Below are 27,799 nucleotides of genomic sequence, written 5' to 3' on the forward strand. Positions count from 1 at the left end.
CCCCTTGAAGTCCCCTCTCCACTCTTTACGGTAAAATTTAGTATATTCTTCATGGAGAGTATCATTAGTATATAATACAATATGACAGTCTTTGGTGCAATGAGTTAGAAGGAGGGTTGCCTCCCATACATTGAATATTTACTAATCATTTTAATTTTAAACGTCGCTTTAATTAAAAAAATTGCTACTATAGGAACAAGCCTTTCTTCGCTTTTGTTGCTTTAATACGAACTGTTTGAAACCATGTTTTCCTTTTTGTCAGGATTTGAAAAAAAAGATCTATTTATGAGAAAAATTATTTATATTATTTACTAAAATATTACTTAATTATTTAATTATAATATTTATTATTTAATTATATATTTCCCTTGCCTTAGCCGGGAATCGAACCGCAGTACCCACGATATGCAGGCGCTGCTTAATCCATTCAGCCATGACAAGGTATTCATAAGCTTTTTAACTTGACCACTTTTTATTAATGACAATTTTGGAGTGCAAAAGTTAACGTTACAGAACCTGTTTTGGGCGTCAACAGCAGCTGAATTATAGTTTGAAAAAAAAAAGTTAAATTTAAAATTAATATCATTATAATTTTTTTCGGCAGTTTTCTCTTTCCTGCATAAAGGATAGTTCTGTAAAAGAAAGTTACGATGACAGATTTTTTTTTTATAGAAAAGACGGGTTACAATTAAGCAGCATTTAGATGCAAGTCTAGCTAGACTTAGAGGCAAGTTTGTAGTTTATAGCGTAATTTAACTAGGATGAAAGTGAATATATAACTTGACGCCCTTTTTTATGCTCTTTAATAATCCAGTAATCGATTCTGAGAAAAATTACATTTTGAGCCCTTAAAGGGCCCAATACAGAACATGGTACCCAAAAGTTCAAAAAAAATGTTTCTAAAAAAACTGGCTATTGAGAAAAGATTGCCATTTGTAGATGATTCAGGAATGGTAATCGTTATTTTCCTTAGTTTTGATAGCAAAATGTTATTTTGACAACAAATTTGTAGGAATTTTTAAAAAGAGCTAGAGACTCCTCAAAAATGACGTTAGTTTTGCTCTGACGTCTTTTTCGAGTGAGAAATTTTTCCTCATTAAACAGTTTTTTAGAAACATGTTTCTAAACTTTTCGTTATTATGGACTGTTTTACCTGTTGGGGCACATTAAGGGCTGAAATTAAATTTAATGCAGAAACAATTATTGAACTACGAAAGAGCATAAGAAAAGGTATCATGTAGTGTGGTCACGTAGAAAAGAATTTCTATGATAGGTTGCACTTTTACTCCAAACTCATTCACTAAAGTGTCAAATAAAAACTATGTTACTCTTTACGGTAATGACAATGGCTATTGCATGGTTCTGAAATGGCCAAAGTATCGCCAAGTATGGTTCTCAAACGTGATGAACACTTCGAAAAGAGGAGCAAAGATTTCTTAAAAGTTTTCCAAAGGAATTGTCAAAGGATAGTCTTAGTCACCTGTTTGACTGATCGTGTGTCAAACAACAAATTTTACGAAATGATATGGTTCGATCCCACTTCCTAGGGCTATACTGAAAGGAAGGTTGAAACACATATTAAAATAAATTAATACATAGTGAGTCTTGCAACAATATCTTTGACAAATTGGAACATAAACTTCAAAGTTGTGACAATTGTGATGGACCGTTGATAAAGGCTTCCGGATGTGAAGCCGAAACATTCACATTTTTATTACTTAAAGTTTGCTTCTTTTTCCTGTCCATTGTATTATTTGAAAAATTACACTTATTGTTTTCATTGGTTTAAATATGAAAATGGAAAGGCATTGTGGTCTAAGAAATTGTTTTTATTATTGACAAGATCGAATGGTCCCGTTCGATAATGGCTGGAACTAAATATAGAAAAAACTAATTTTTTTTAGAGACAAGGGCGTGGTTTGATTTTAAAAACTAACGAGAATAACCAAATATTTGCGGGGGTGTTGCCCCTTGAAGTCCCCTCTCAACTCTTTACGTTAAAATTTAGTATATTCTTCATTGAGAGTATCATTTGTATATATAAAATATGACAGTCTTTGGTGCAATTAGTTAGAAGGAGGCTTTTCTCTAGAAGGAGGCATAAGAAAGGCACGATGCACAATGTAGTGTGGTCACTTTTATCCTAGCCAAATTATGCTGAAAATTGCAAATTTACCAAATTAGATATGGCAGTTTTCTTTCAAATGAGCCCTTAAAAAGCTCTCTATGATGTTCTAGTGCCTTGCTAGCAGTGAAGAAAAGAATTTCTATGATAGTTAGCACTTTTACTCCAAACTCATTCACTAAAGTGTCAAATAAAAACTATGTTACTCTTTACGGTAATGACAATGGCCATCGCATGGTTCTGAAATGGCCGAAGTATCGCCAAGTATGGTTCTGAAACGTGAACACTTCAAAAAGCAGAGCAAGATTTCTTAAACGTTTTCGCAAGGATTTGTCAGAGGATAGTCTTAGTCACCTGTTTGACTAATCGCGAGTCAAACAACAAATTTTACGAAATGTTATGGTTCGATCCCACTTCCTAGGGCTATACTGAAAGGAAGGTTGAAACACATATTAAAATGAATTAATACATAGTGAGTCTTGCAACAATATCTTTGACAAATTGGAACATAAACTTCAAAGTTGTGACAATTGTGATGGACCGTTGATAAAGGCTTCCGGATGTGAAGCCGAAACATTCATATTTTTATTACTTAAAGTTTGCTTCTTTTGCCTGTCCATTGTATTATTTGAAATATTACACTTATTGTTTTCATTGGTTTAAATACGAAAATGGAAAGGCATTGTGGTCCAAGAAATTGTTTTTATTATTGACAAGATCGAATGGTCCCGTTCGATAATGGCTGGAACTAAACATAGAAAAAACTAATTTTTTTTAGAGACAAGGGCGTGGTTTGATTTCAAAAACTAACGAGAATAACCAAATATTTGCGGGGGTGTTGCCCCTTGAAGTCCCCTCTCAACTCTTTACGTTAAAATTTAGTATATTCTTCATTGAGAGTATCATTTGTATATATACAATATGACAGTCTTTGGTGCAATTAGTTAGAAGGAGGCTTTTCTCTAGAAGGAGGCATAAGAAAGGCACGATGCACAATGTAGTGTGGTCACTTTTATCCTAGCCAAATTATGCTGAAAATTGCAAATTTACCAAATTAGATATGGCAGTTTTCTTTCAAATGAGCCCTTAAAAAGCTCTCTACGATGTTCTAGTGCCTTGCTAGCAGTGAAGAAAAGAATTTCTATGATAGTTAGCACTTTTACTCCAAACTCATTCACTAAAGTGTCAAATAAAAACTATGTTACTCTTTACGGTAATGACAATGGCCATCGCATGGTTCTGAAATGGCCGAAGTATCGCCAAGTATGGTTCTGAAACGTGAACACTTCAAAAAGCAGAGCAAGATTTCTTAAACGTTTTCGAAAGGATTTGTCAGAGGATAGTCTTAGTCACCTGTTTGACTAATCGCGAGTCAAACAACAAATTTTACGAAATGTTATGGTTCGATCCCACTTCCTAGGGCTATACTGAAAGGAAGGTTGAAACACATATTAAAATGAATTAATACATAGTGAGTCTTGCAACAATATCTTTGACAAATTGGAACATAAACTTCAAAGTTGTGACAATTGTGATGGACCGTTGATAAAGGCTTCCGGATGTGAAGCCGAAACATTCACATTTTTATTACTTAAAGTTTGCTTCGTTTTTCCTGTCCCCTGTCTTATTTGAAATATTACACTTATAATTGTTTTTTTCATTTGTTTAAATATGAAAATGGAAAGGCATCGTGGTCTGAGAAATTAGTTTTTTATTATTGACAAGATCGAATTGTCCCGTTCGATGATGACTGGAACTAAATGTAAAAAAAACTAATTTTTTTATGAGAGACAAGGGTGTGGTTTGATTTTAAAAACTAACGGGAATAACCAAATATTTGCGGGGGTGTTGCCCCTTGAAGTCCCCTCTCCACTCTTTACGGTAAAATTTAGTATATTCTTCATGGAGAGTATCATTAGTATATAATACAATATGACAGTCTTTGGTGCAATGAGTTAGAAGGAGGGTTGCCTCCCATACATTGAATATTTACTAATCATTTTAATTTTAAACGTCGCTTTAATTAAAAAAAATTGCTACTATAGGAACAAGCCTTTCTTCGCTTTTGTTGCTTTAATACGAACTGTTTGAAACCATGTTTTCCTTTTTGTCAGGATTTGAAAAAAAAGATCTATTTATGAGAAAAATTATTTATATTATTTACTAAAATATTACTTAATTATTTAATTATAATATTTATTATTTAATTATATATTTCCCTTGCCTTAGCCGGGAATCGAACCGCAGTACCCACGATATGCAGGCGCTGCTTTATCCATTCAGCCATGACAATGTATTCATAAGCTTTTTAACTTGACCACTTTTTATTAATGACAATTTTGGAGTGCAAAAGTTAACGTTACAGAACCTGTTTTGGGCGTCAACAGCAGCTGAATTATAGTTTGAAAAAAAAAAGTTAAATTTAAAATTAATATCATTATAATTTTTTTCGGCAGTTTTCTCTTTCCTGCATAAAGGATAGTTCTGTAAAAGAAAGTTACGATGACAGATTTTTTTTTATAGAAAAGACGGGTTACAATTAAGCAGCATTTAGATGCAAGTCTAGCTAGACTTAGAGGCAAGTTTGTAGTTTATAGCGTAATTTAACTAGGATGAAAGTGAATATATAACTTGACGCCCTTTTTTATGCTCTTTAATAATCCAGTAATCGATTCTGAGAAAAATTACATTTTGAGCCCTTAAAGGGCCCAATACAAAACATGGTACCCAAAAGTTCAAAAAAAATGTTTCTAAAAAAACTGGCTATTGAGAAAAGATTACCATTTGTAGATGATTCAGGAATGGTAATCGTTATTTTCCTTAGTTTTGATAGCAAAATGTTATTTTGACAACAAATTTGTAGGAATTTTTAAAAAAGAGCCAGAGACTCCTCAAAAATGACGTTAGTTATGCTCTGACGTCTTTTTCGAGTGAGAAATTTTTCCTCACTAAACAGTTTTTTAGAAACATGTTTCTAAACTTTTCGTTATTATGGACTGTTTTACCTGTTGGGGCACATTAAGGGCTGAAATTAAATTTAATGCAGAAACAATTATTGAACTACGAAAGAGCATAAGAAAAGGTATCATGTAGTTTGGTCACGTAGAAAAGAATTTCTATGATAGGTTGCACTTTTACTCCAAACTCATTGACTAAAGTGTCAAATAAAAACTATGTTACTCTTTACGGTAATGACAATGGCTATTGCATGGTTCTGAAATGGCCAAAGTATCGCCAAGTATGGTTCTCAAACGTGATGAACACTTCGAAAAGAGGAGCAAAGATTTCTTAAACGTTTTCCAAAGGAATTGTCAAAGGATAGTCTTAGTCACCTGTTTGACTGATCGTGTGTCAAACAACAAATTTTACGAAATGATATGGTTCGATCCCACTTCCTAGGGCTATACTGAAAGGAAGGTTGAAACACATATGAAAATAAATTAATACATAGTGAGTCTTGCAACAATATCTTTGACAAATTGGAACATAAACTTCAAAGTTGTGACAATTGTGATGGACCGTTGATAAAGGCTTCCGGATGTGAAGCCGAAACATTCACATTTTTATTACTTAAAGTTTGCTTCTTTTTCCTGTCCATTGTATTATTTGAAAAATTACACTTATTGTTTTCATTGGTTTAAATATGAAAATGGAAAGGCATTGTGGTCTAAGAAATTGTTTTTATTATTGACAAGATCGAATGGTCCCGTTCGATAATGGCTGGAACTAAATATAGAAAAAACTAATTTTTTTTAGAGACAAGGGCGTGGTTTGATTTTAAAAACTAACGAGAATAACCAAATATTTGCGGGGATGTTGCCCCTTAAAGTCCCCTCTCAACTCTTTACGTTAAAATTTAGTATATTCTTCATTGAGAGTATCATTTGTATATATACAATATGACAGTCTTTGGTGCAATTAGTTAGACGGAGGCTTTTCTCTAGAAGGAGGCATAAGAAAGGCACGATGCACAATGTAGTGTGGTCACTTTTATCCTAGCCAAATTATGCTGAAAATTGCAAATTTACCAAATTAGATATGGCAGTTTTCTTTCAAATGAGCCCTTAAAAAGCTCTCTATGATGTTCTAGTGCCTTGCTAGCAGTGAAGAAAAGAATTTCTATGATAGTTAGCACTTTTACTCCAAACTCATTCACTAAAGTGTCAAATAAAAACTATGTTACTCTTTACGGTAATGACAATGGCCATCGCATGGTTCTGAAATGGCCGAAGTATCGCCAAGTATGGTTCTGAAACGTGAACACTTCAAAAAGCAGAGCAAGATTTCTTAAACGTTTTCGAAAGGATTTGTCAGAGGATAGTCTTAGTCACCTGTTTGACTAATCGCGAGTCAAACAACAAATTTTACGAAATGTTATGGTTCGATCCCACTTCCTAGGGCTATACTGAAAGGAAGGTTGAAACACATATTAAAATGAATTAATACATAGTGAGTCTTGCAACAATATCTTTGACAAATTGGAACATAAACTTCAAAGTTGTGACAATTGTGATGGACCGTTGATAAAGGCTTCCGGATGTGAAGCCGAAACATTCACATTTTTATTACTTAAAGTTTGCTTTTTTTTCCTGTCCCCTGTCTTATTTGAAATATTACACTTATAATTGTTTTTTTCATTTGTTTAAATATGAAAATGGAAAGGCATCGTGGTCTGAGAAATTAGTTTTTTATTATTGACAAGATCGAATGGTCCCGTTCGATGATGACTGGAACTAAATGTAAAAAAAAACTAATTTTTTTATGAGAGACAAGGGTGTGGTTTGATTTTAAAAACTAACGGGAATAACCAAATACTTGCGGGGGTGTTGCCCCTTGAAGTCCCCTCTCCACTCTTTACGGTAAAATTTAGTATATTCTTCATGGAGAGTATCATTAGTATATAATACAATATGACAGTCTTTGGTGCAATGAGTTAGAAGGAGGGTTGCCTCCCATACATTGAATATTTACTAATCATTTTAATTTTAAACGTCGCTTTAATTAAAAAAATTGCTACTATAGGAACAAGCCTTTCTTCGCTTTTGTTGCTTTAATACGAACTGTTTGAAACCATGTTTTCCTTTTTGTCAGGATTTGAAAAAAAAGATCTATTTATGAGAAAAATTATTTATATTATTTACTAAAATATTACTTAATTATTTAATTATAATATTTATTATTTAATTATATATTTCCCTTGCCATAGCCAGGAATCGAACCGCGGTACCCACGATATGTAGGCGCTGCTTTATTTATTCAGCCATGACAAGGTATTCATAAGCTTTTTAACTTGACCACTTTTTATTAATGACAATTTTGGAGTGCAAAAGTTAACGTTACAGAACCTGTTTTGGGCGTCAACAGCAGCTGAATTATAGTTTGAAAAAAAAACTTAAATTTAAAATTAATATCATTATAATTTTTTTCGGCAGTTTTCTCTTTCCTGCATAAAGGATAGTTCTGTAAAAGAAAGTTACGATGACAGATTTTTTTTTATAGAAAAGACGGGTTACAATTAAGCAGCATTTAGATGCAAGTCTAGCTAGACTTAGAGGTAAGTTTGTAGTTTATAGCGTAATTTAACTAGGATGAAAGTGAATATATAACTTGACACCCTTTTTTATGCTCTTTAATAATCCAGTAATCGATTCTGAGAAAAATTACATTTTGAACCCTTAAAGGGCCCAATACAAAACATGGTACCCAAAAGTTCAAAAAAAATGTTTCTAAAAAAACTGGCTATTGAGAAAAGATTGCCATTTGTAGCTGATTCAGGAATGGTAATCGTTATTTTCCTTAGTTTTGATAGCAAAATGTTATTTTGACAACAAATTTGTAGGAATTTTTAAAAAAGAGCTAGAGACTCCTCAAAAATGACGTTAGTTTTGCTCTGACGTCTTTTTCGAGTGAGAAATTTTTCCTCATTAAACAGTTTTTTAGAAACATGTTTCTAAACTTTTCGTTATTATGGACTGTTTTACCTGTTGGGGCACATTAAGGGCTGAAATTAAATTTAATGCAGAAACAATTATTGAACTACGAAAGAGCATAAGAAAAGGTATCATGTAGTGTGGTCACGTAGAAAAGAATTTCTATGATAGGTTGCACTTTTACTCCAAACTCATTCACTAAAGTGTCAAATAAAAACTATGTTACTCTTTACGGTAATGACAATGGCTATTGCATGGTTCTGAAATGGCCAAAGTATCGCCAAGTATGGTTCTCAAACGTGATGAACACTTCGAAAAGAAGAGCAAAGATTTCTTAAACGTTTTCCAAAGGAATTGTCAAAGGATAGTCTTAGTCACCTGTTTGACTGATCGTGTGTCAAACAACAAATTTTACGAAATGATATGGTTTGATCCCACTTCCTAGGGCTATACTGAAAGGAAGGTTGAAACACATATTAAAATAAATTAATACATAGTGAGTCTTGCAACAATATCTTTGACAAATTGGAACATAAACTTCAAAGTTGTGACAATTGTGATGGACCGTTGATAAAGGCTTCCGGATGTGAAGCCGAAACATTCACATTTTTATTACTTAAAGTTTGCTTCTTTTTCCTGTCCATTGTATTATTTGAAAAATTACACTTATTGTTTTCATTGGTTTAAATATGAAAATGGAAAGGCATTGTGGTCCAAGAAATTGTTTTTATTATTTACAAGATCGAATGGTCCCGTTCGATAATGGCTGGAACTAAATATAGAAAAAACTAATTTTTTTTAGAGACAAGGGCGTGGTTTGATTTTAAAAACTAACGAGAATAACCAAATATTTGCGGGGGTGTTGCCCCTTGAAGTCCCCTCTCAACTCTTTACGTTAAAATTTAGTATATTCTTCATTGAGAGTATCATTTGTATATATACAATATGACAGTCTTTGGTGCAATTAGTTAGAAGGAGGCTTTTCTCTAGAAGGAGGCATAAGAAAGGCACGATGCACAATGTAGTGTGGTCACTTTTATCCTAGCCAAATTATGCTGAAAATTGCAAATTTACCAAATTAGATATGGCAGTTTTCTTTCAAATGAGCCCTTAAAAAGCTCTCTATGATGTTCTAGTGCCTTGCTAGCAGTGAAGAAAAGAATTTCTATGATAATTAGCACTTTTACTCCAAACTCATTCACTAAAGTGTCAAATAAAAACTATGTTACTCTTTACGGTAATGACAATGGCCATCGCATGGTTCTGAAATGGCCGAAGTATCGCCAAGTATGGTTCTGAAACGTGAACACTTCAAAAAGCAGAGCAAGATTTCTTAAACGTTTTCGAAAGGATTTGTCAGAGGATAGTCTTAGTCACCTGTTTGACTAATCGCGAGTCAAACAACAAATTTTACGAAATGTTATGGTTCGATCCCACTTCCTAGGGCTATACTGAAAGGAAGGTTGAAACACATATTAAAATGAATTAATACATAGTGAGTCTTGCAACAATATCTTTGACAAATTGGAACATAAACTTCAAAGTTGTGACAATTGTGATGGACCGTTGATAAAGGCTTCCGGATGTGAAGCCGAAACATTCACATTTTTATTACTTAAAGTTTGCTTCTTTTTCCTGTCCCCTGTCTTATTAGAAATATTACACTTATAATTGTTTTTTTCATTTGTTTAAATATGAAAATGGAAAGGCATCGTGGTCTGAGAAATTAGTTTTTTATTATTGACAAGATCGAATGGTCCCGTTCGATGATGACTGGAACTAAATGTAAAAAAAAACTAATTTTTTTATGAGAGACAAGGGTGTGGTTTGATTTTAAAAACTAACGGGAATAACCAAATACTTGCGGGGGTGTTGCCCCTTGAAGTCCCCTCTCCACTCTTTACGGTAAAATTTAGTATATTCTTCATGGAGAGTATCATTAGTATATAATACAATATGACAGTCTTTGGTGCAATGAGTTAGAAGGAGGATTGCCTCCCATACATTGAATATTTACTAATCATTTTAATTTTAAACGTCGCTTTAATTAAAAAAAATTGCTACTATAGGAACAAGCATTTCTTCGCTTTTGTTGCTTTAATACGAACTGTTTGAAACCATGTTTTCCTTTTTGTCAGGATTTGAAAAAAAAGATCTATTTATGAGAAAAATTATTTATATTATTTACTAAAATATTACTTAATTATTTAATTATAATATTTATTATTTAATTATATATTTCCCTTGCCATAGCCAGGAATCGAACCGCGGTACCCACGATATGCAGGCGCTGCTTTATCCATTCAGCCATGACAAGGTATTCATACGCTTTTTAACTTGACCACTTTTTATTAATGACAATTTTGGAGTGCAAAAGTTAACGTTACAGAACCTGTTTTGGGCGTCAACAGCAGCTGAATTATAGTTTGAAAAAAAAAGTTAAATTTAAAATTAATATCATTATAACTTTTTTCGGCAGTTTTCTCTTTCCTGCATAAAGGATAGTTCTGTAAAAGAAAGTTACGATGACAGATTTTTTTTTCATAGAAAAGACGGGTTACAATTAAGCAGCATTTAGATGCAAGTCTAGCTAGACTTAGAGGTAAGTTTGTAGTTTATAGCGTAATTTAACTAGGATGAAAGTGAATATATAACTTGACGCCCTTTTTTATGCTCTTTAATAATCCAGTAATCGATTCTGAGAAAAATTACATTTTGAGCCCTTAAAGGGCCCAATACAGAACATGGTACCCAAAAGTTCAAAAAAAAATGTTTCTAAAAAAACTGGCTATTGAGAAAAGATTGCCATTTGTATCTGATTCAGGAATGGTAATCGTTATTTTCCTTAGTTTTGATAGCAAAATGTTATTTTGACAACAAATTTGTAGGAATTTTTAAAAAAGAGCTAGAGACTCCTCAAAAATGACGTTAGTTTTGCTCTGACGTCTTTTTCGAGTGAGAAATTTTTCCTCATTAAACAGTTTTTTAGAAACATGTTTCTAAACTTTTCGTTATTATGGACTGTTTTACCTGTTGGGGCACATTAAGGGCTGAAATTAAATTTAATGCAGAAACAATTATTGAACTACGAAAGAGCATAAGAAAAGGTATCATGTAGTGTGGTCACGTAGAAAAGAATTTCTATGATAGGTTGCACTTTTACTCCAAACACATTCACTAAAGTGTCAAATAAAAACTATGTTACTCTTTACGGTAATGACAATGGCTATTGCATGGTTCTGAAAAGGCCAAAGTATCGCCAAGTATGGTTCTCAAACGTGAACACTTCGAAAAGAAGAGCAAAGATTTCTTAAACGTTTTCCAAAGGAATTGTCAAAGGATAGTCTTAGTCACCTGTTTGACTGATCGTGTGTCAAACAACAAATTTTACGAAATGATATGGTTCGATCCCACTTCCTAGGGCTATACTGAAAGGAAGGTTGAAACACATATTAAAATAAATTAATACATAGTGAGTCTTGCAACAATATCTTTGACAAATTGGAACATAAACTTCTAAGTTGTGACAATTGTGATGGACCGTTGATAAAGGCTTCCGGATGTGAAGCCGAAACATTCACATTTTTATTATTTAAAGTTTGCTTCTTTTTCCTGTCCGCTGTCTTATTTGAAATATTACACTTACAATTTCTTTTTTCATTTGTTTAAATATGAAAATGGAAAGGCATCGTGGTCTGGGAAATTAGTTTTTTATTATTGACAAGATCGAATGGTCCCGTTCGATAATGACTGGAACTAAATGTAGAAAAAACTAATTTTTTATAAGAGACAAGGGCGTGGTTTGAAACTAAAAACTAACAAGAATAACCAAATATTTGCGGGGGTGTTGCCCCTTGAAGTCCCCTCTCCACTCTTTACGTTAAAATCTAGTATATTCTTCATTGAGAGTATCATTAGTATATTATACAATATGTCAGTTTACGAAATGATATGGTTCGACCCCACTTCCCAGGGCTATAATGAAAGGAAGGCTGGAATGGCTAGGACACGTTTAACGAATGGAGAATGACACATTGGCAAAGATTGCATTTTTTGGCCATTCACCTTGGGCCAAAAGAAAATCAGATTGTGGTTTTAACTGATTGAAGTTTGAAATAGATCGGGGTGGAAGAGGAGCATGCGCAACTATCACCCCAGGCCACTTGGTGGCTGCAGTTATTAGGAGAAGTAGTAGTATTTTAAAGGTGCCGTTCAGCTTCTTTTAATACGATGTGTTCTCTAGAACTTCACATAATAAGTACTGGTTTACGTCTGCTTCAAATGTACAATTTCTTCCTACAAAACAGATAGATTCAATTTTAATCGTTAAATAGCAAATAGTTTAGAACAAAGTTATTAACCACACTTTGATCAGGAAATCGTTTTTCAGTGATACCATTACAATTGTTTAAAACTGTTTAAAGAAGCATTTATATTTAAATCCTTCTTAATTTCCCCTCCTCATCTCAGAACCTCTCCCCTTCTTCCTCGCTCGCAGTGATTTTATTTGTCTTATATTGTGATATATTCTAATTGTCATTCATTATATTCTAATTCCCTGTCGTGCATTTTACAGGCATTTGGACTTTTGAATGGCTAAACAAGTCTATTTGCCAGTTTTGGTTTTACCAAAAATATCTTTGTTCTTGTTTTGCCTAGTCAGGCACGTTTATTATTCTTATAGGCACACCATTTTAGGAATAAAGTTTCGTGTCCTGAGCTCCACGTGCCTGAGCCATTTCTATAGCAACAGATGCTTGCCAATACTTTTGGTAATCTATCTCTACCGAAAGTCAAGATGTAATCCATCAAGAAATAGAATAGCACTTCTAATTTTCCAAAAACGTGAAGCCTTCTATTATTGTAAGCTGTGAGGCAGATCTCGAATACCTCTGCAGAGGTTATCTGTTGCCGCAGAAACTCCTTAGAATTTTCCTAAAGCGAGAACATATGACACGGATATTTTCAGAAAAACTCCTACTGTAAAAAAGGAATTAGACAAAGTTCATGAACAGAGCTCCAAACCGTCTCCGATTCCACATATGTAAATAATATGTCAAGCCGTCCATTGAAAGTAAGTGCAGTACTCCCAAACTCTCATAAAAAGTGCATTGTAAAACAAATTCAAAACTAAATTCTCTCTTGTTCTAAATTCTGATTTGAGTTCTTTGGAAGTTGTCCTACCCAAGATTTTATGGGAGCATTTTTCTTTAAAACTTTAAAGCTTTAATTTTTATTTGAAGATTTAAATTGAAATTTTACCCAAAAGCCTAACTCTCAATCTTTTTGAAAAAATACAAAAATAGTGGTCTGAAGATTCATTTTGTTTATGCTTCCTGAAGTATGATGCCTGAGGTCGTTTGAAGCTGCTCTAATTTTCCTACTGTAAAAATTTACATCTTTGTCTGAAGTAGCTGGAGGCATTACGGATTTCCCAGACGAACTGATAATACTGTGCTTCGTCTTTAGGGCTACTTACACGTCACTTGCTTTGAAAAGAAAACTAATGAGCTGATTAATTTATATTTTATAATATCAATTATATTAATTTATATTTTGTAATATTAACTTATAATATTAAACAATTGAAAAATTGACTAAAACATAAGAAGTTATTCACTAAGTATTTTTTACCCGTAGCTACGACCTTTTCACCTTTTCTCCTTAAAATTGAGAAAATGCAAGGTAAGAACGAAAATAGCCCTTTATATAATGGATGAATGTGAAGAGTTGAGTGAGCTGCAAGAGTAAGAAAATGGAGAATGTAGGTTTGGTGAAAAATGGCTGGTGGGTAAAGTGAGGGGTGAGTATTTTGTAAGTGTTGAAAGATGAGGACGACTTCTCAGGCTAGCAATGGAGCACAGAAATATATTTTCTAATTTGTGTAATATTTTGTTTAGGAAGTGTGATTTAATTAGATTTGAATTAGTCATTTTGTAGTGCCATGACCCTAGGGCTTTTTCACAGGAAAGTATGAAAACTAGTAAAAACAGGAGAGGGGTTGGCCCATTCCCTTTTCATGAGGGATGTCCTTGGTGGGCTGGAGATATTCAATTAATCAATCAATTTATTCATACTGAAAAAAAAAATTATTTTGCAAAAACTAGACAATTATTTAACCCATGAAGCTTAGCTTGTCAACATCAATAATCTTGTTTGTATAATCAATGGCAAAACAAGCCGCAAGTTTTAGACGCGTTCCCTATTTACCTCAGAGAAACTCTTCCCCCTCTCACGCAGGCATAAAAGTACCCCCCCCCCCCTTTTCTGCCATATATGTTGGAAATTACTAAAATTGATCAGTAAGTTATTAACATTGATAATCACAAAGAATATACTAGGGATGAAAGTAAAAGAAAAAAAATTATCCCAAGACGTTTAGAAACACAAATGAATAACGCTCATTTAAGCTAAATAACACATTTGCCCGACTTTCTTCCAAGCATACTACTACTACTACTACTACTACTAACAACTCACAGCAGCACCAAGCCACGTGAGGCCAACAGAACCAAGCACGCTCCTCCTTAATCACAATCTATTCAAAACCTCCCTCTTTAAACCATACCAGGAAGTTCCCATTTCCTTTAAATCTTTCTTTTTGACATCCTCCCACCCCATCGGAAGACAACCTGTTTACCGTTTAGCCCTAGATGGTTGGTCGAAGAGGACAATCTTCGGCAATCTGTCATCCTTTATCCGCAGAACGTGCCCTACTCATCTCATCCTTTCCCTCATTATAACCATAGAAAGCAGGATTGAACCACACTTTTCGTATAGCCTACAGTTTGAAATACGGTCATTCAGCCGGGTCCCCATAACAATCCACAGGCAATTTCTAAGGAAAACATCTAGCAAATCTTCATCCGCTTTTCAGAGCGCCCATGATTCAGAACCACATTTGACCACTGTCATCACTGTAGATTCTAATACTCTAATCTTTGGGTTTGCAGACATATCTTCCTATTCTTCCAAACTTTTTTTAACTTTGAAAAGTTTCCCTGAGCCTTGGCTATTCTACTTTTAGCATCTTCACTGCTCCCACTGTCTTTACTAATAATACTGCCAAGGGAAGTGAAGCTGTACACCTAATCAATCTTTTAATTATCCAACGTCACCTTTTCATCTTCACTTATTCCTGGGCTTAGTGACTTAGTCTTCTTAACGTTAATTTTCAAACCTATTCTAGCGAACTCGCAAAACCTCTAAAAGTTCATTCATTTTGCTCACACTTTCATCTAGGATACTTAAATCATCAGCACAAGTCCAGGAGAGTTTTTCCTACCCATTTGATTCCGTTGTCTCCCATTGCCTTTCCTGCGCTCCTTAAGACAAAATCCATCAAACTGATCCATAGAACACAATAGGGATATGTCCTTTATATATCCAAGAGTTTCAATATCCCTATTGAAACTTATTCGTTTCGTCAAAGAAAGCCAGTTTGGTCGGTGAAAAAAATTCAACACCATGTATATGGGGATGAAAAGAGGAAAATTTTATAACTATAAATTCAGCAATATTCCGTTTACAATTAGAAGAAGAAGAAGAAGATTGTGCCAACTTAACCGTTAGGGACAGCCTAGTAAATAACGAGCCCTAGCCCATAGTAACCCAAAAAAAACAACTTTCAAATGAGGAAGAACCACCATTTGAAGGTGATTAAGGAATGGTAAATATTATTTCAATTAATATTTATAGTGAAATTTGTTGCAAAAACAAATCTGAAAAATTTCGAAAAATAGCCTAAATCTCCAGAAAATGGTGTCGGACTGAAATGAAAACAAAACAACTGAGATCGCTATAGCCAACACTCATTTACGAGAATTACCGTCCCCAATATTGACAAACAAGAAAAATTGCTTTTTCGCATGAGAAGGACTGATGTATCTTATTTTTATTATTCTCCCATCGCTTGTTTTTCTTAATCTTTTACCTGCAAGTGCAAACTTAACAGGCAGAATTTGACTCTGCATTTTTGGTAAAAACATCACTTAGGCGCTTGTTATTTGTAGTAATCTATGGCCAAGGGATTTTCTACTCCAATTCCTGGGTTACATTTGGGCCCCTTGGATGTTTTAGAGTCATTCACTACCGAAATAGGAAAGGGCTTTTGTGGAAAACAAGAAAATTCCTTTTCTAGTCTCAATTCTCTTTAGCTTAAAACCTCTAGTATGTTTCATACTTTGATTCTTAACATTTCTTTAGTTTCCAACCAGTCAAATATATCGCTATTTTTGAATAATACCAATATTGCAATTATCATACCGAGTATAACCCATAGCATCACTATTCAATAGCATATAATTAAAATGAACATTAATAAAAACCACTTTTGAACCAGCTTCACCAATTATATAGGGAAACACTATCCACATTTCAAGAAAAAGGTAAGACACAAAAAACATAGCATTCAAAGATGTAAAATATGGTTATTCAAATTTATCATAAACCAGATTTCATCACAAGCATTTTGATTTTTACTTTTCAAAAAACAAAAAAAAACAAAAAAACAATCATAATATGACTTTTAGAGATCTGGTCTATTATAATATACATGTGCAATTTTAGAAGTCAAGTTCACAAACTTAAAAACGTTATACAAGAATACATCAATCGTTTTCACTAAACTAAACAACTTCCGACCTTCCCAAAGGCTTAGTCTCTATTATTCATTAGAAACGTTAGGTATATATTTAAGTTTCAATATTTCAACGCATACCTCCTAGCTTATGGGGTATCATGGCTGCAGCAACCTAGTAAAGAACGAACCACAGCCCACTGTAACAAAAATAAAAAACACATTTTAATAAAAATTGGCTAGTGGAAAAAAATTGTCATGTGTAGCTGATTCAGGAATGGTAACTAATAAATATCTCGATTGGTCTTAATAATAAAATATGATTTCAAAAACATTTACACAATAAATTAATTCACGATAGTACACCCAAACAAAACTTAAATGATTCGTCAATAGTTAATAATGAGATCATGAATTAAGGAGTTTCAATCTCAAACATATCTGAGCTACGTTGCAGTACTTGGACTCACTGTCCATTTTCAGAAAGTAAACAAGTTCCCCGAGGAAGGGGGCGTAGGAGAATTCCAGCCTCAAGTGTCACAATTCGTTGCATAGTCCCCAATCACCATCTCATTTACAGGCTGTTTTGAAGAATTTAAGCAACGGAATGAAATGGGGAGATATACTTTTTTCAGGATTCTGTATAAAACACGAGAAAAACATTTTTTGGCATATTCGTGAACACCCCCATCTCTCATCCTCAGTTCCAATTGCAAAACATGGAAAAGCCAGAAAAGCAGGGAAATCCCACTATAAAAAGTGTACACTTAATATCAATCTCCCAATCCTACAAGTTTACTCCATAAAATCAAAGTAGTAATTACAGATTAGAAATAAACGATATAGCAAAATACCTCCGTTCCCCATTTATTTTGGTCTTCAACTGGATGAGCTGGTTCCCTAAGATCTGGGGATGGTCCTTGGTATTCTAAACTTTCGTTTCCTTCAATAAGCGGCATCATAGGCTTCATTTCTCTACGAGCTTTTGGCGGGGACTGGGACCGAAGCGAGTTACTTCTTGATACGCTAGATGACTTTGGTAAGCCTTGTCCATGAAGCTTAAATTTCTCAACGCCTCGAACAATTATCTATCATTACAAAGAAATAGAAATAAGAACCCCTTAAATCTAGTTATGCAAAAATCATAAAAGGTCTCGAGGCGCTTAAAATCAGCGCCTCGAACAATTATCTATCATTACAAAGAAATAGAAATAAGAACCCCTTAAATCTAGTTATGCAAAGATCATAAAAGGGGAATTAAAAATAAATCTTGTCGCCATCAAGTGTGAGATGACTTGGCAAAGGCATATTTCTCTCTCCAATTAATTTCATTTTCCTGGCTGATTCCTATACAACAGACATTTGCAAAAGTTAGAAGAAAGTTCATTCAAGTTGTGTGGATGAACCAACTTTGAGAGCAGTTTAGATATTTACATTTTTAATTTTCAAATATTCTAAGCTTTTATAAAAAATTAACAGAAAATCATGCATTAAAACCAGCTCACTAGTAAGGCATTTGACCTATGAAACGACACTATGACGCCTTGAAAAACTCTCTATAATTTCTAAACAGTTTACGAACGACAATACTGTGTGTATAACATGATTCCTTACTTATTAAAAAGTTCTCATGAAAGAAAATAACAATGCTTCAACCTTCTTAATTTTGTGCACATGGATATGTGGAACCTCTTCTGAATCATTATAATTCAGGGATCATTAAGGGAATGACCAAACCTATTTTAATATTACATTAAAATCAATTACAATACCTAATTCTTTTACAATGAGAAATTTGAGGAAATTTAGTAATCAAGAAGCATTCAACCCAAGAAATTAAACTTAAGAGTTGTACAAAAATTTCAACCCTGCTTATACTTCTACAATCATACTTCCCAAAAATTCTGGGGGTTGGCACCCCCTTCAAGTTTTGTACATATAGACATGCTCCATATCAAATTTGAATGTAGCAATTTGCATGCAGCAGTATATATAGCATGCAGCTTATCATATATATATATATATATATATATATATATATATATATATATATATATATATATATATATATATATATATATATATATATATATATATATATATATATATATATATATATATATATATATATATATATATATATATATATATATATATATATATATATATATATATATATATATATATATATATATATATATATATATATATATATATATATATATATATATATATATATATATATATATATATATATATATATATATATATATATATATATATATATATATATATATATATATATATATATATATATATATATATATATATATATATATATATATATATATATATACACACACACATATAATATATATATATATATATATATATATATATATATATATATCTTTAGCATGACAAGAAATAAAAGCAGTTCTAATAGAATCTATCCCACAGTTTTCTTTCAGTTAACAGTATCATTGCTTTGACCAATAGGAGTAGAGGTCTTTAACTTTATTTGTTAATAAAGTGAAAGCAGACTTCTTAATTTGGTTTGGAGCTAATATACCAATCGCAAATCTGAGACTATTAGCCTCAGGAATAATATACAATTTGAAAAATTTATTTTCCTGCTTATCAGTATTGTAAAAGCTTAGTTTACTTCTTATCACTTTTTTAAAGGCTTAGTTTACATAACATTTATCGCTTCAGTACCTTTCTGTTTATTTTTTTTTCTCTGGCATGAAGTGATCCTGATAATTCCTATGTAAATTTTGAAAAATTAAATCTTTTTAATCAAGAATCATTTAACAGCTATCATAATTACAGCTAGAGCAACAACTCATTTACGCTACCTTTTACAACATACTAAGCACAGAAATTTTGGTAATAGAAATTTTGGAACAATCTATATCAGTTGATATATTAACAAAATAGCACAAAGGGTGGGCACTAACCGAAAAAGGCCCTTCAGCCAGGAAGTCCAGAAACATTTTCATATAATTTCTCCTTTATGTGTTTATTTTATTATAATGTAAGAAGGAATTTATATATATATATATATATATATATATATATATATATATATATATATATATATATATATATATATATATATATATATATATATATATATATATATATATATATATATATATATATATATATATACAAATTACTTCTTACATTATAATAAAATAAACACATAAAGGAGAAATTATATGAAAATGTTTGTGCACTTCCTGACTGAAGGGCCTTGAAACAGAGATCAGGACCACCGGTTTGGACTTGAAGAGTCTAGTACCGTATCCTTTACCTTATACCTGTGAAAATACATGCATTAATATTATAAATGACCACAAAGAAAAAAAGAGATTACCAACCTTTAAGTCAATTATTTCTGTAGGTGTAATTTCTGATGGGTCAACCAGGGGGGCAGGTCTTTTCCCAGAAACCGATGGATTGACAATGCCTTGCCATTGTGGTGGTAGTCCAACAAACTTGCCTTCTCTCCAATCAAATCCAGTATGCACTCTGTGTTCAAAATTTGATGGCTGAGAAATAACAGGCTTTTTCTTCTTTTTTGAAAACATTCCCCAATAAGCCTATAATAGACTTTACTCAACCTAAAATTAACAGCTTAATGAGGCACTACGAGCAGCATGCCACAGTGCAGTGGCTAGGCAGAATGTTTTAAATTTAGAAGGGTAAAGAATTCGGCTGGATGAAAGAAAAAAAAAATACGAAAAGTTCAACTTTTGCTTGAGAAGATTATGATGTTGTGATTTAAAACTTCTATTAGATTTTCAAGGGTATTGAAATCCCATTTCATTGTGAACATTTTTCAGGAAGTTAGCACTTGTCTCATTCTGTCTCCATTAAAATAGATGCATGTCATGTTTCATAAATTGGTACAATAATTCAAATTTGTTATCATAACTTCATGATCCAGTCCTTTGAAACAGGATCGTGTCCTTAACCATTCCTGTCAATAACAATTAACCATTTATGTAATTGATTATTCAAATTCCAGTCAAAGTATCAACTAATATCTCCATTTTATCAACAGAGAACTGAGTTCCTGATTATTTAGAGCTTGATTGTAATAGGTTTAAAGAGTTCAAGCTGGTCCACTCAAGTTATAACTTTCTCAAAACATTTTAACCAAGTGAAACTCTTCAATTTCACCAAAAGCATAATGTTTGTAGGTTCCACATTCATTATGGTCTGATAGTTGATTGTACATGTGAAAAAACTGACCCCCCAGAAAACGGAAACTACCAAAATAATATTTAATTAATCTCATAGTTGGAATTTGAAAATCAACTAAAAGTGATCTTCTCTTGAAGAAAGCTGGCAAACCCCAATTAAAGATAAAAAAAATTCTTAGCTGAAATACAAGGGCCATTATTTTGGAAGAGAAAGTATTTTTAAAGCACTGTAAACCTTTCGCCTAAAGAGGGGGGAGGTTAGGAAAGGGCAGTCCCTCTCATATATAGAATAATTTATGGATGCATTAAGTTGTAATGCTGCTCAAATTTCAAAATCCAGGGGTCGGGATTTTTTTTTAAATTCTTAAAAATAAAAATACAAAAATATACAAAAATTTCAATGAATCTAAATGAATATTTCGGCTCTATGTCAAAGAGCTGTTTTCTGCAAACAAATAAAATTAAACTTACATTAAAAAATGTGAAAACTAAAACCAACAACAAAACAGTCCCAACATCACGACTTAGGGCAACTTCAGTTAGGACAAAAATAAATTATTAAAATAAATAATTTCGGGGGGGGGGGGTAAAAGATTTGTTTCGGGGGGGGGGGGGGGTAAAAGATTTGTTTCGGTGGGGTTACATGAAAAAACCTCAAAAAACGCATAAAAAATTTGTTTATATCCATTTTTGATGCGTTTTTACGAGTCAAAAAAACATTTTGGGAGGGGTTCAAACCCCCCTAACCCCCCCCTCTAGTCTTTCTGATGGAGGTTCATTGGAAATAACTATTAGTTTTGCCATATAATATGTTACTACTACTACTAAAAACTCACCGCAGCACCGAGCCGCCTGAGGCCAACACAGCTACGCACGCTCCTCCTTCATCACAATCTATTCAAAGCCTCACTCTAAACACCCTCCCAGGAAGTTCCCATTTCCCTTACATCTTTCTTTGACATCCCCTAGACGTGGACAATCTGCTTTCCTTTTATACCTAGACGGTTAGCCGAAAAAGACTATTTTCGTCTATTTTTCATTCTTCAATCGCAAAACGTGCCCTAGCCATCTCAATTTTTCTCTCATTATAGCCTAGAAAGCGGGATTGAACCACACTTTTCCTACCGCGTACTATCTGAAATACGGTCAGTCAGTTGGGTTCTCAGAGCAACCTATAGACAATATATCTGTAAAATATACAATAAACCTACATCCATCTTTTAAAGCGCATCCTCTTCAGAGCCATACTTGACCACTGCTATTACTGTAGCCTTCAAAATTCTAATCTTGTTTCGCTGACCTATCTTCCTTTTCTTTCAAACTTCTTTCAACTGTAAAAAAAAAACCGAGCCTTGGCTATTCTACTTTTAACATCTTGACTGCTTCCACCGTCTTTATTAATAATACTACCAAGGTAAGTGAAGCTGTCCACCTGATCAATCTTTTCGTTACCCAACGTCACCCTTTCATCTTCCCTTATTCCTAGTCTTACTGACATAGTCTTCTTAACATTAATTTTCAAACCTATTCTAGCACCCTGAAGTCGAAAAGTCTCTAAAAGTTCATTCATTTTGCTCACACTCTCATATAGGGTGCTTAAATCACCAGCATAATCTAAGTCCAGTAGAGTTTTTCCTCCCCCATTTGATTCCGTGTTATCCCATTGCCTTTCCTGTGCTCCTTAAGACACAGTCCCTCAAAATGTTCCATATAAAGGGGGATGGAACACAACCCTGCTTAACTCCTGATATAATACAAAACCAGCTGCTAACCTCATTTCCTACCTTAAGCGCAGCAGTGTTATTCTCGTACATAGCACTAATCACTTTAATGTATTTGCCTGGTATACTATACAAGGATAAGAACTTTGCTAAAACTCTTCTATCAACAGAGTCGACGCTTTCTCATAATCTATAAAACTAAGGTCCAAAGGTGTTTGACAACTCAGGCACTTCTCAATTATTACCCTAAGACTGAAAATTTGGTCGACACATCCTCTACCTTTTCTAAAACCGCATTGTTCTTCTCTTAAAGCTTTGTCTACAGTACCTCTCAGTCTAAAAAGTATCATATTGCTAGGTAATTTGCTACCTACAGAGACCAGACTAATGCCTCGATAATTACCACTGTCACTCTGATCATCTTTCTTATAAAGTGGCTTAATTAAGGTTTTCCTAAAATCGTTAGGTACTTCCCCTTTTTCAAAAATCATATTCATAATCTTCAGTAACTTATTTCTAACCTCAGAGCCACCATATTTAAGAAACTTATTTACCACCCTATCAGCACCTGGAGCCTTATTATTATTATTTTTTTAATCCTTTTAGTACTGTTGCTAATTCCTCCTCACAAAACAAATCTTCCTTCACATCCAAGGTATCACAAACTTTTTCATTTTCCTCTATAATCTTCCTCTTTTCCTCTTCATAATCTTCAGTAACTTATTTCTAACCTCAGAGCCACTATATTTAAGAAACTCATTTATCCCACTATCAGTACCTGGAGCCTTATCATTTTTTAATCCTTTTAGTACTATCGCTAATTCTTCCTTTACGTCCAAGGTATCACAAAGTTTTTCATTTCCTCTATATCTTTTCCTGCAACTCTATCTCAGTTTAGCACATTCTCAAAATGTTCTGCCCATCTCTCTTTAACTCTTTCCTTATCACTAATTTTGGCCCCGTTTCTATCTTTAACTAGGACAAGTCCGGATTGACTATTCCCTCTCAATTTACTAACATGTCAGTACAATATTTTACTATTATGCCGTCTAGCTGCATCTTACAGATCCTCAGCAATTTTATCCATGGCCTCCACTTCACACCTCCTTAGTTCATATTTTAATACTTTCTCCACTCTCTTTACATTTCTTTTTGTTTTCATACGATCTATCACTCAGATAATTCTTGTAGAAGTCCTTTCTCTTTTTTATTAAACATAAAGTTTTTTCACCAATATTCTTAGTTGCAGTGCTGCCTTTCTTCCCTAATACACCTTCAGCAACTTCACAAACTATTGTTCTAAAATTATTCCTTGAGAGTTTAAAGTTTGACAATGTGTAAGATGGTTATCTTACACATTGTCAAATTTTAAACTCTCAAGTTTAGTATTCAACTGTTCTTGGAAAGTTTCTCTCAAATTCTCATCCTGGAATCTACCAACATCATAACTTCCCGGGAGGTAGTTACCCTTTTGAAATTTCAGCATTAAATTAACCCCTAGACACTGCTAGATGGTGATCTTTACTTTTAACATCAATAACAGCACCCCTATATACCCTAGTACCTTGTATTGATCCGGCCAGTCTTCGGTTTACTATAACATAATCAATAAGGTTTGCTGTCTTACCATCACGTGAATACCAAGTTAGCTTATGGGCCATTTTATAACCAAAAACCTTATTGGTTATAACTAGATTGTTAGACCTACAAAATTGCAAAAGTATGTAACCATTACCGTTTTCTTTTCCTACACCAAATTTGCCTAGGCTAGGATACCATCTATCCCTATTTCTACCAGCCTGAGCATCAAAATCTGCTAGTAAAATCACCATATTTCTACCTGGGACCCTGCCTATTTGCTCCTGTAACTGTAAGTCAAATTCATCTTAGTCACTAGTATCTCCGTCAGTCGGTTCTACAGGGGCATATACTACTATAACTGATACCCTGAACTTTTGTCATAAAATAAGCAGTTAGTATTTTATTATTAAGGGGGAACGGAATAGAAACAATCCCGGCTATCTCTTCCATGTTAAATATTTTTAGCTTGTATGGCGAAAATAGACGCATTAAGGCATCGATTTTGGTTTCTATCTGTTCCCCTGATCTAGCAATATAATCTGAGTTTGCTATTTTTTTAATATTTTTTACTTGGCTTTCTAAATTAGGCTTTTTCGTACAAATTCCATTTCAACTTGTATGAGGAAACGGTAAACATAAGTTTAATAAATTTAACACGGACTTGTGGAGGATTTTGAAAGGAACAACTTTACTTTTAAGTTTTTTTCCTAATTAATTCAAAAAAGATATTTTCATCAGTTTATTTAAAAGTTGTTACCATCAGTCTTATATTAGTAACTCCTGAACTGTTGCATATTTAGTTTCAATAGGCGGGCATAATTACCGGTTTTCAGGTGATAAACGTCCAGGATTTCAACTTGTATCGACTGACATCAAAGGCGAATGTTTCAACATATTATGCAAATAGGAATGCTCCGTCAAATTAGGTTGCGATAAAAGAGGCATTGGCTTGGTTACTGTACAGAAGCACATAGAAAAACTAAAGCAAATATACAAAAAGCTTGGAAGACCTCGACTTACAAAACATTTACTCTACTTTAATGAAACATCAAGAAGAGCCTGCAGGAGAAATCTCAAGAATGAAAGTTGTAACTGCGGGTCGCAATTTAGAATCGGATATTTAAAAAAAAATCTCGCTGGATGGTTAATGTGCCATATTTTCTAAAGAGCTACGAAGAATTGGTAATCAAACATATGCAAGTACCACTTGATTAATTTTGTAGTATGAACCTTACAAAGACCTTAGACTTATTATAGGTTCGTGTGCTTTTAGGGGCTTAGATCCGAATTCTCATACTTCTCTTAGGAAGTTGTTCGGATGAATTAATAGATTAAGACTGATAAACAAACCAACACGGGCAACGGAGGAGAGGGCAAATACACATTTTGTGTTTAAGTTTATTTAATGGGTTTCTTTCTTTTTTAATTCTATTCACCTAGAGACTTTCAAATTAAAACACACTGAATGTGCCTTATGAAAAGCATGTGACTTATGACCCTTCAATTTTTTCGCACTTTGTCCCTAGTAGGAAAAAATATTTAGAAATGTAGGATAAATCAAGGAAGATACAAATTTTTTGTGGAAAGGAGAAAGGCAGGGGATTGTAGCCCCCTAACAAATAGCGCAATTTCTAGGCATACAACTATAATTCATTCTATTCTGTAGCGTAAATCTTAAAAAATAGACTTTGATCTATGACCTTCTACTTAGTCACTGGCAGATCCAGGGATGGACCCACTATCGTACGGGCAAATGAAGTACTTAATAACGATTTATGGAATGTATTTTTTTTTTTACTTTTGCTTTATATGTTTTAGTGCATAATTTTACATAATATTTTACCGGGAGATACATAAGACTCTATAATCTTTAGACAAGAAAGTTTAAAAAATGAGGGGGGAGGGGAGGTTATTGAAGCTTCAAAACTTATAAGTTTTTAATATCTATCCCACTTAGTCCTAGTAGAAGTTTATTTTGATAATACGGGATAAAGATAGGAAGTAAAATATTATTTGTCGCAAGAAGAGGGGTATGGGATTACAGCCTCCTAACGAATACCGATTTTTTTAGGCATACAACTTTCATTCCTTTTATTTTGTAGCGTAAATTTAAAAAAAAACTAGACCTTGATTTATGACCTTCTGCTTAGTGATATTAACGATTTATTCCACATATTTTTTTTCTTTTGCCTTATATATTTTAATGTATTGTTTTATATAATATTTTACCGGACTATGCATAGCTTCACATAATATTTTGACAGGGAAGTAAAATTAATGTGTGTCTGTGGGGGGCGGGGGAGGGTTGAAACTACAAAAACTAGGTTTCTAGGCCATAATTTTCATTCTTATTATGAGAAGCAGTTCAGGTCGTCGACTTTTTGTCGTAAATTTCAGCAGATAGTTCTAAAATAAGAGCCGCAAATTTAGTTTCTTCAATTCATATCCCTTGTAAAAAAAAAAAAAAAAAAAAAAAAAAAGAAACGAAAATAAATTTAAAAAGGGTTTTTTTTCTATTTTGTCTAATTGTAAATGTAGAGAGGTCAAAGAAAATTTTATGTGTAGGCCTATTTAATCTGGTAAATAAAAAGTAAATGTCGTAACAAGAAGTGAAGAAAGCGATGGTAGTATTTCATAGGTGTTGCTTAATTAGTTTTGTAGTGTCGTTTTGACACATTTTTTTTTTCTACTATTAAGGCCTTACACTTCTTGTAGTAGTAACAACAGAAACTCGAGTCTTATATAAGCAAGGCTGTATCCAGGGAAGGGGTATATACCGGGTTTGAATCCCCCGCCCCCTATAGCAAAAATGCGCAAAAAATTTTTTTTTATATTTTTTAAAGTTTTTGTTACCTCCCACCTCCAAACAGAAATACGTTCTTGCTTATAAGTACAAATAAAATGTTATGAACATCTTTGCTCACAATTTCCGTCACGTAGTTTGCCACATGTGTTCTAATGCATTTTTTTTTTTTTTTTTTTTTTTTTTTTTTTTTTTTTACGGGGAATTGAAAAGAAATACTGTATGACTGGTCGAAGATTCGTGAAGTAGGTTTATAGATACATTTTGATGGATTTTCTAGTGAACTTTTCTAGATCAAAGTGACAAGGAGCGCTGGAACCACCAATAATTCGTATACCATTTTTTCTGACAGATTTCTCTCCTTTTAATGTCATTCAAATCATAACCTTTTCAACAAACATAGCTAAAAATGAACAGAGACGGGCAAATTAAAACAAAAACATCTTTTTTGTCAGAATTTAAAAGACACACAAATAATATTACGTAGGAATAGCCATGGAACTTACAATTCTTTCGATTTTTTCATCAGGTCGCTAGTCAAAACAAGCTTGAAGGTGTATTAAATCTAGGTTAAATAAATCTTTTATTTATCGAAAGTAGGGGGAGATGATATTGTATGACCTTAAAATAGAGTGTGGAATTGTAAAACAACAGAGAATTTACCTAAGACGGTGGAATTTGTGTTGAAATTTGAAATTGGACCTTAAAAATATTTTGGCTAGTTAGGGATGGAGGGACATGCCTCAAAGGATGTTTTCTGATTAGTCCAGGAAGGGAACGGTTTGACCAGGAACAAACTGCAATAGAAATGATTCTTTCACTACACGACTCAAAAAAATGCGCTGAT

At 33.2% G+C, this 27,799-nt stretch overlaps 1 protein-coding gene across 4 annotated transcripts in view; it reads right to left on the bottom strand.

Annotated features, from left to right (window-relative positions):
- The window catches only part of mbt (serine/threonine-protein kinase PAK mbt), a 95,076-nt gene that overhangs the window by 44,986 nt on the left and 22,291 nt on the right, over window positions 1–27,799 (bottom strand). For 2 of the 4 annotated variants that reach the window (XM_089091657.1, XM_089091660.1), the window contains exons 2-3: window positions 20,020–20,262; window positions 17,488–17,721 (exon numbers count right to left, since the gene is read on the bottom strand). In XM_089091657.1, coding sequence (XP_088947783.1) covers window positions 17,488–17,721; window positions 20,020–20,229 — 444 coding nt within the window. In that variant the 5' untranslated portion in view covers window positions 20,230–20,262. The remainder of the gene's footprint in view (window positions 1–17,487; window positions 17,722–20,019; window positions 20,263–27,799) is intronic. The other 2 variants (XM_089091658.1, XM_089091659.1) reach the window with 2 other exon arrangements.

This window comes from Artemia sp. Qi Xiang Cuo, chromosome 7, assembly GCF_049724085.1.
Source record: "Artemia sp. Qi Xiang Cuo chromosome 7, ASM4972408v1, whole genome shotgun sequence".
Taxonomy (NCBI): domain Eukaryota; kingdom Metazoa; phylum Arthropoda; class Branchiopoda; order Anostraca; family Artemiidae; genus Artemia; species Artemia sp. Qi Xiang Cuo.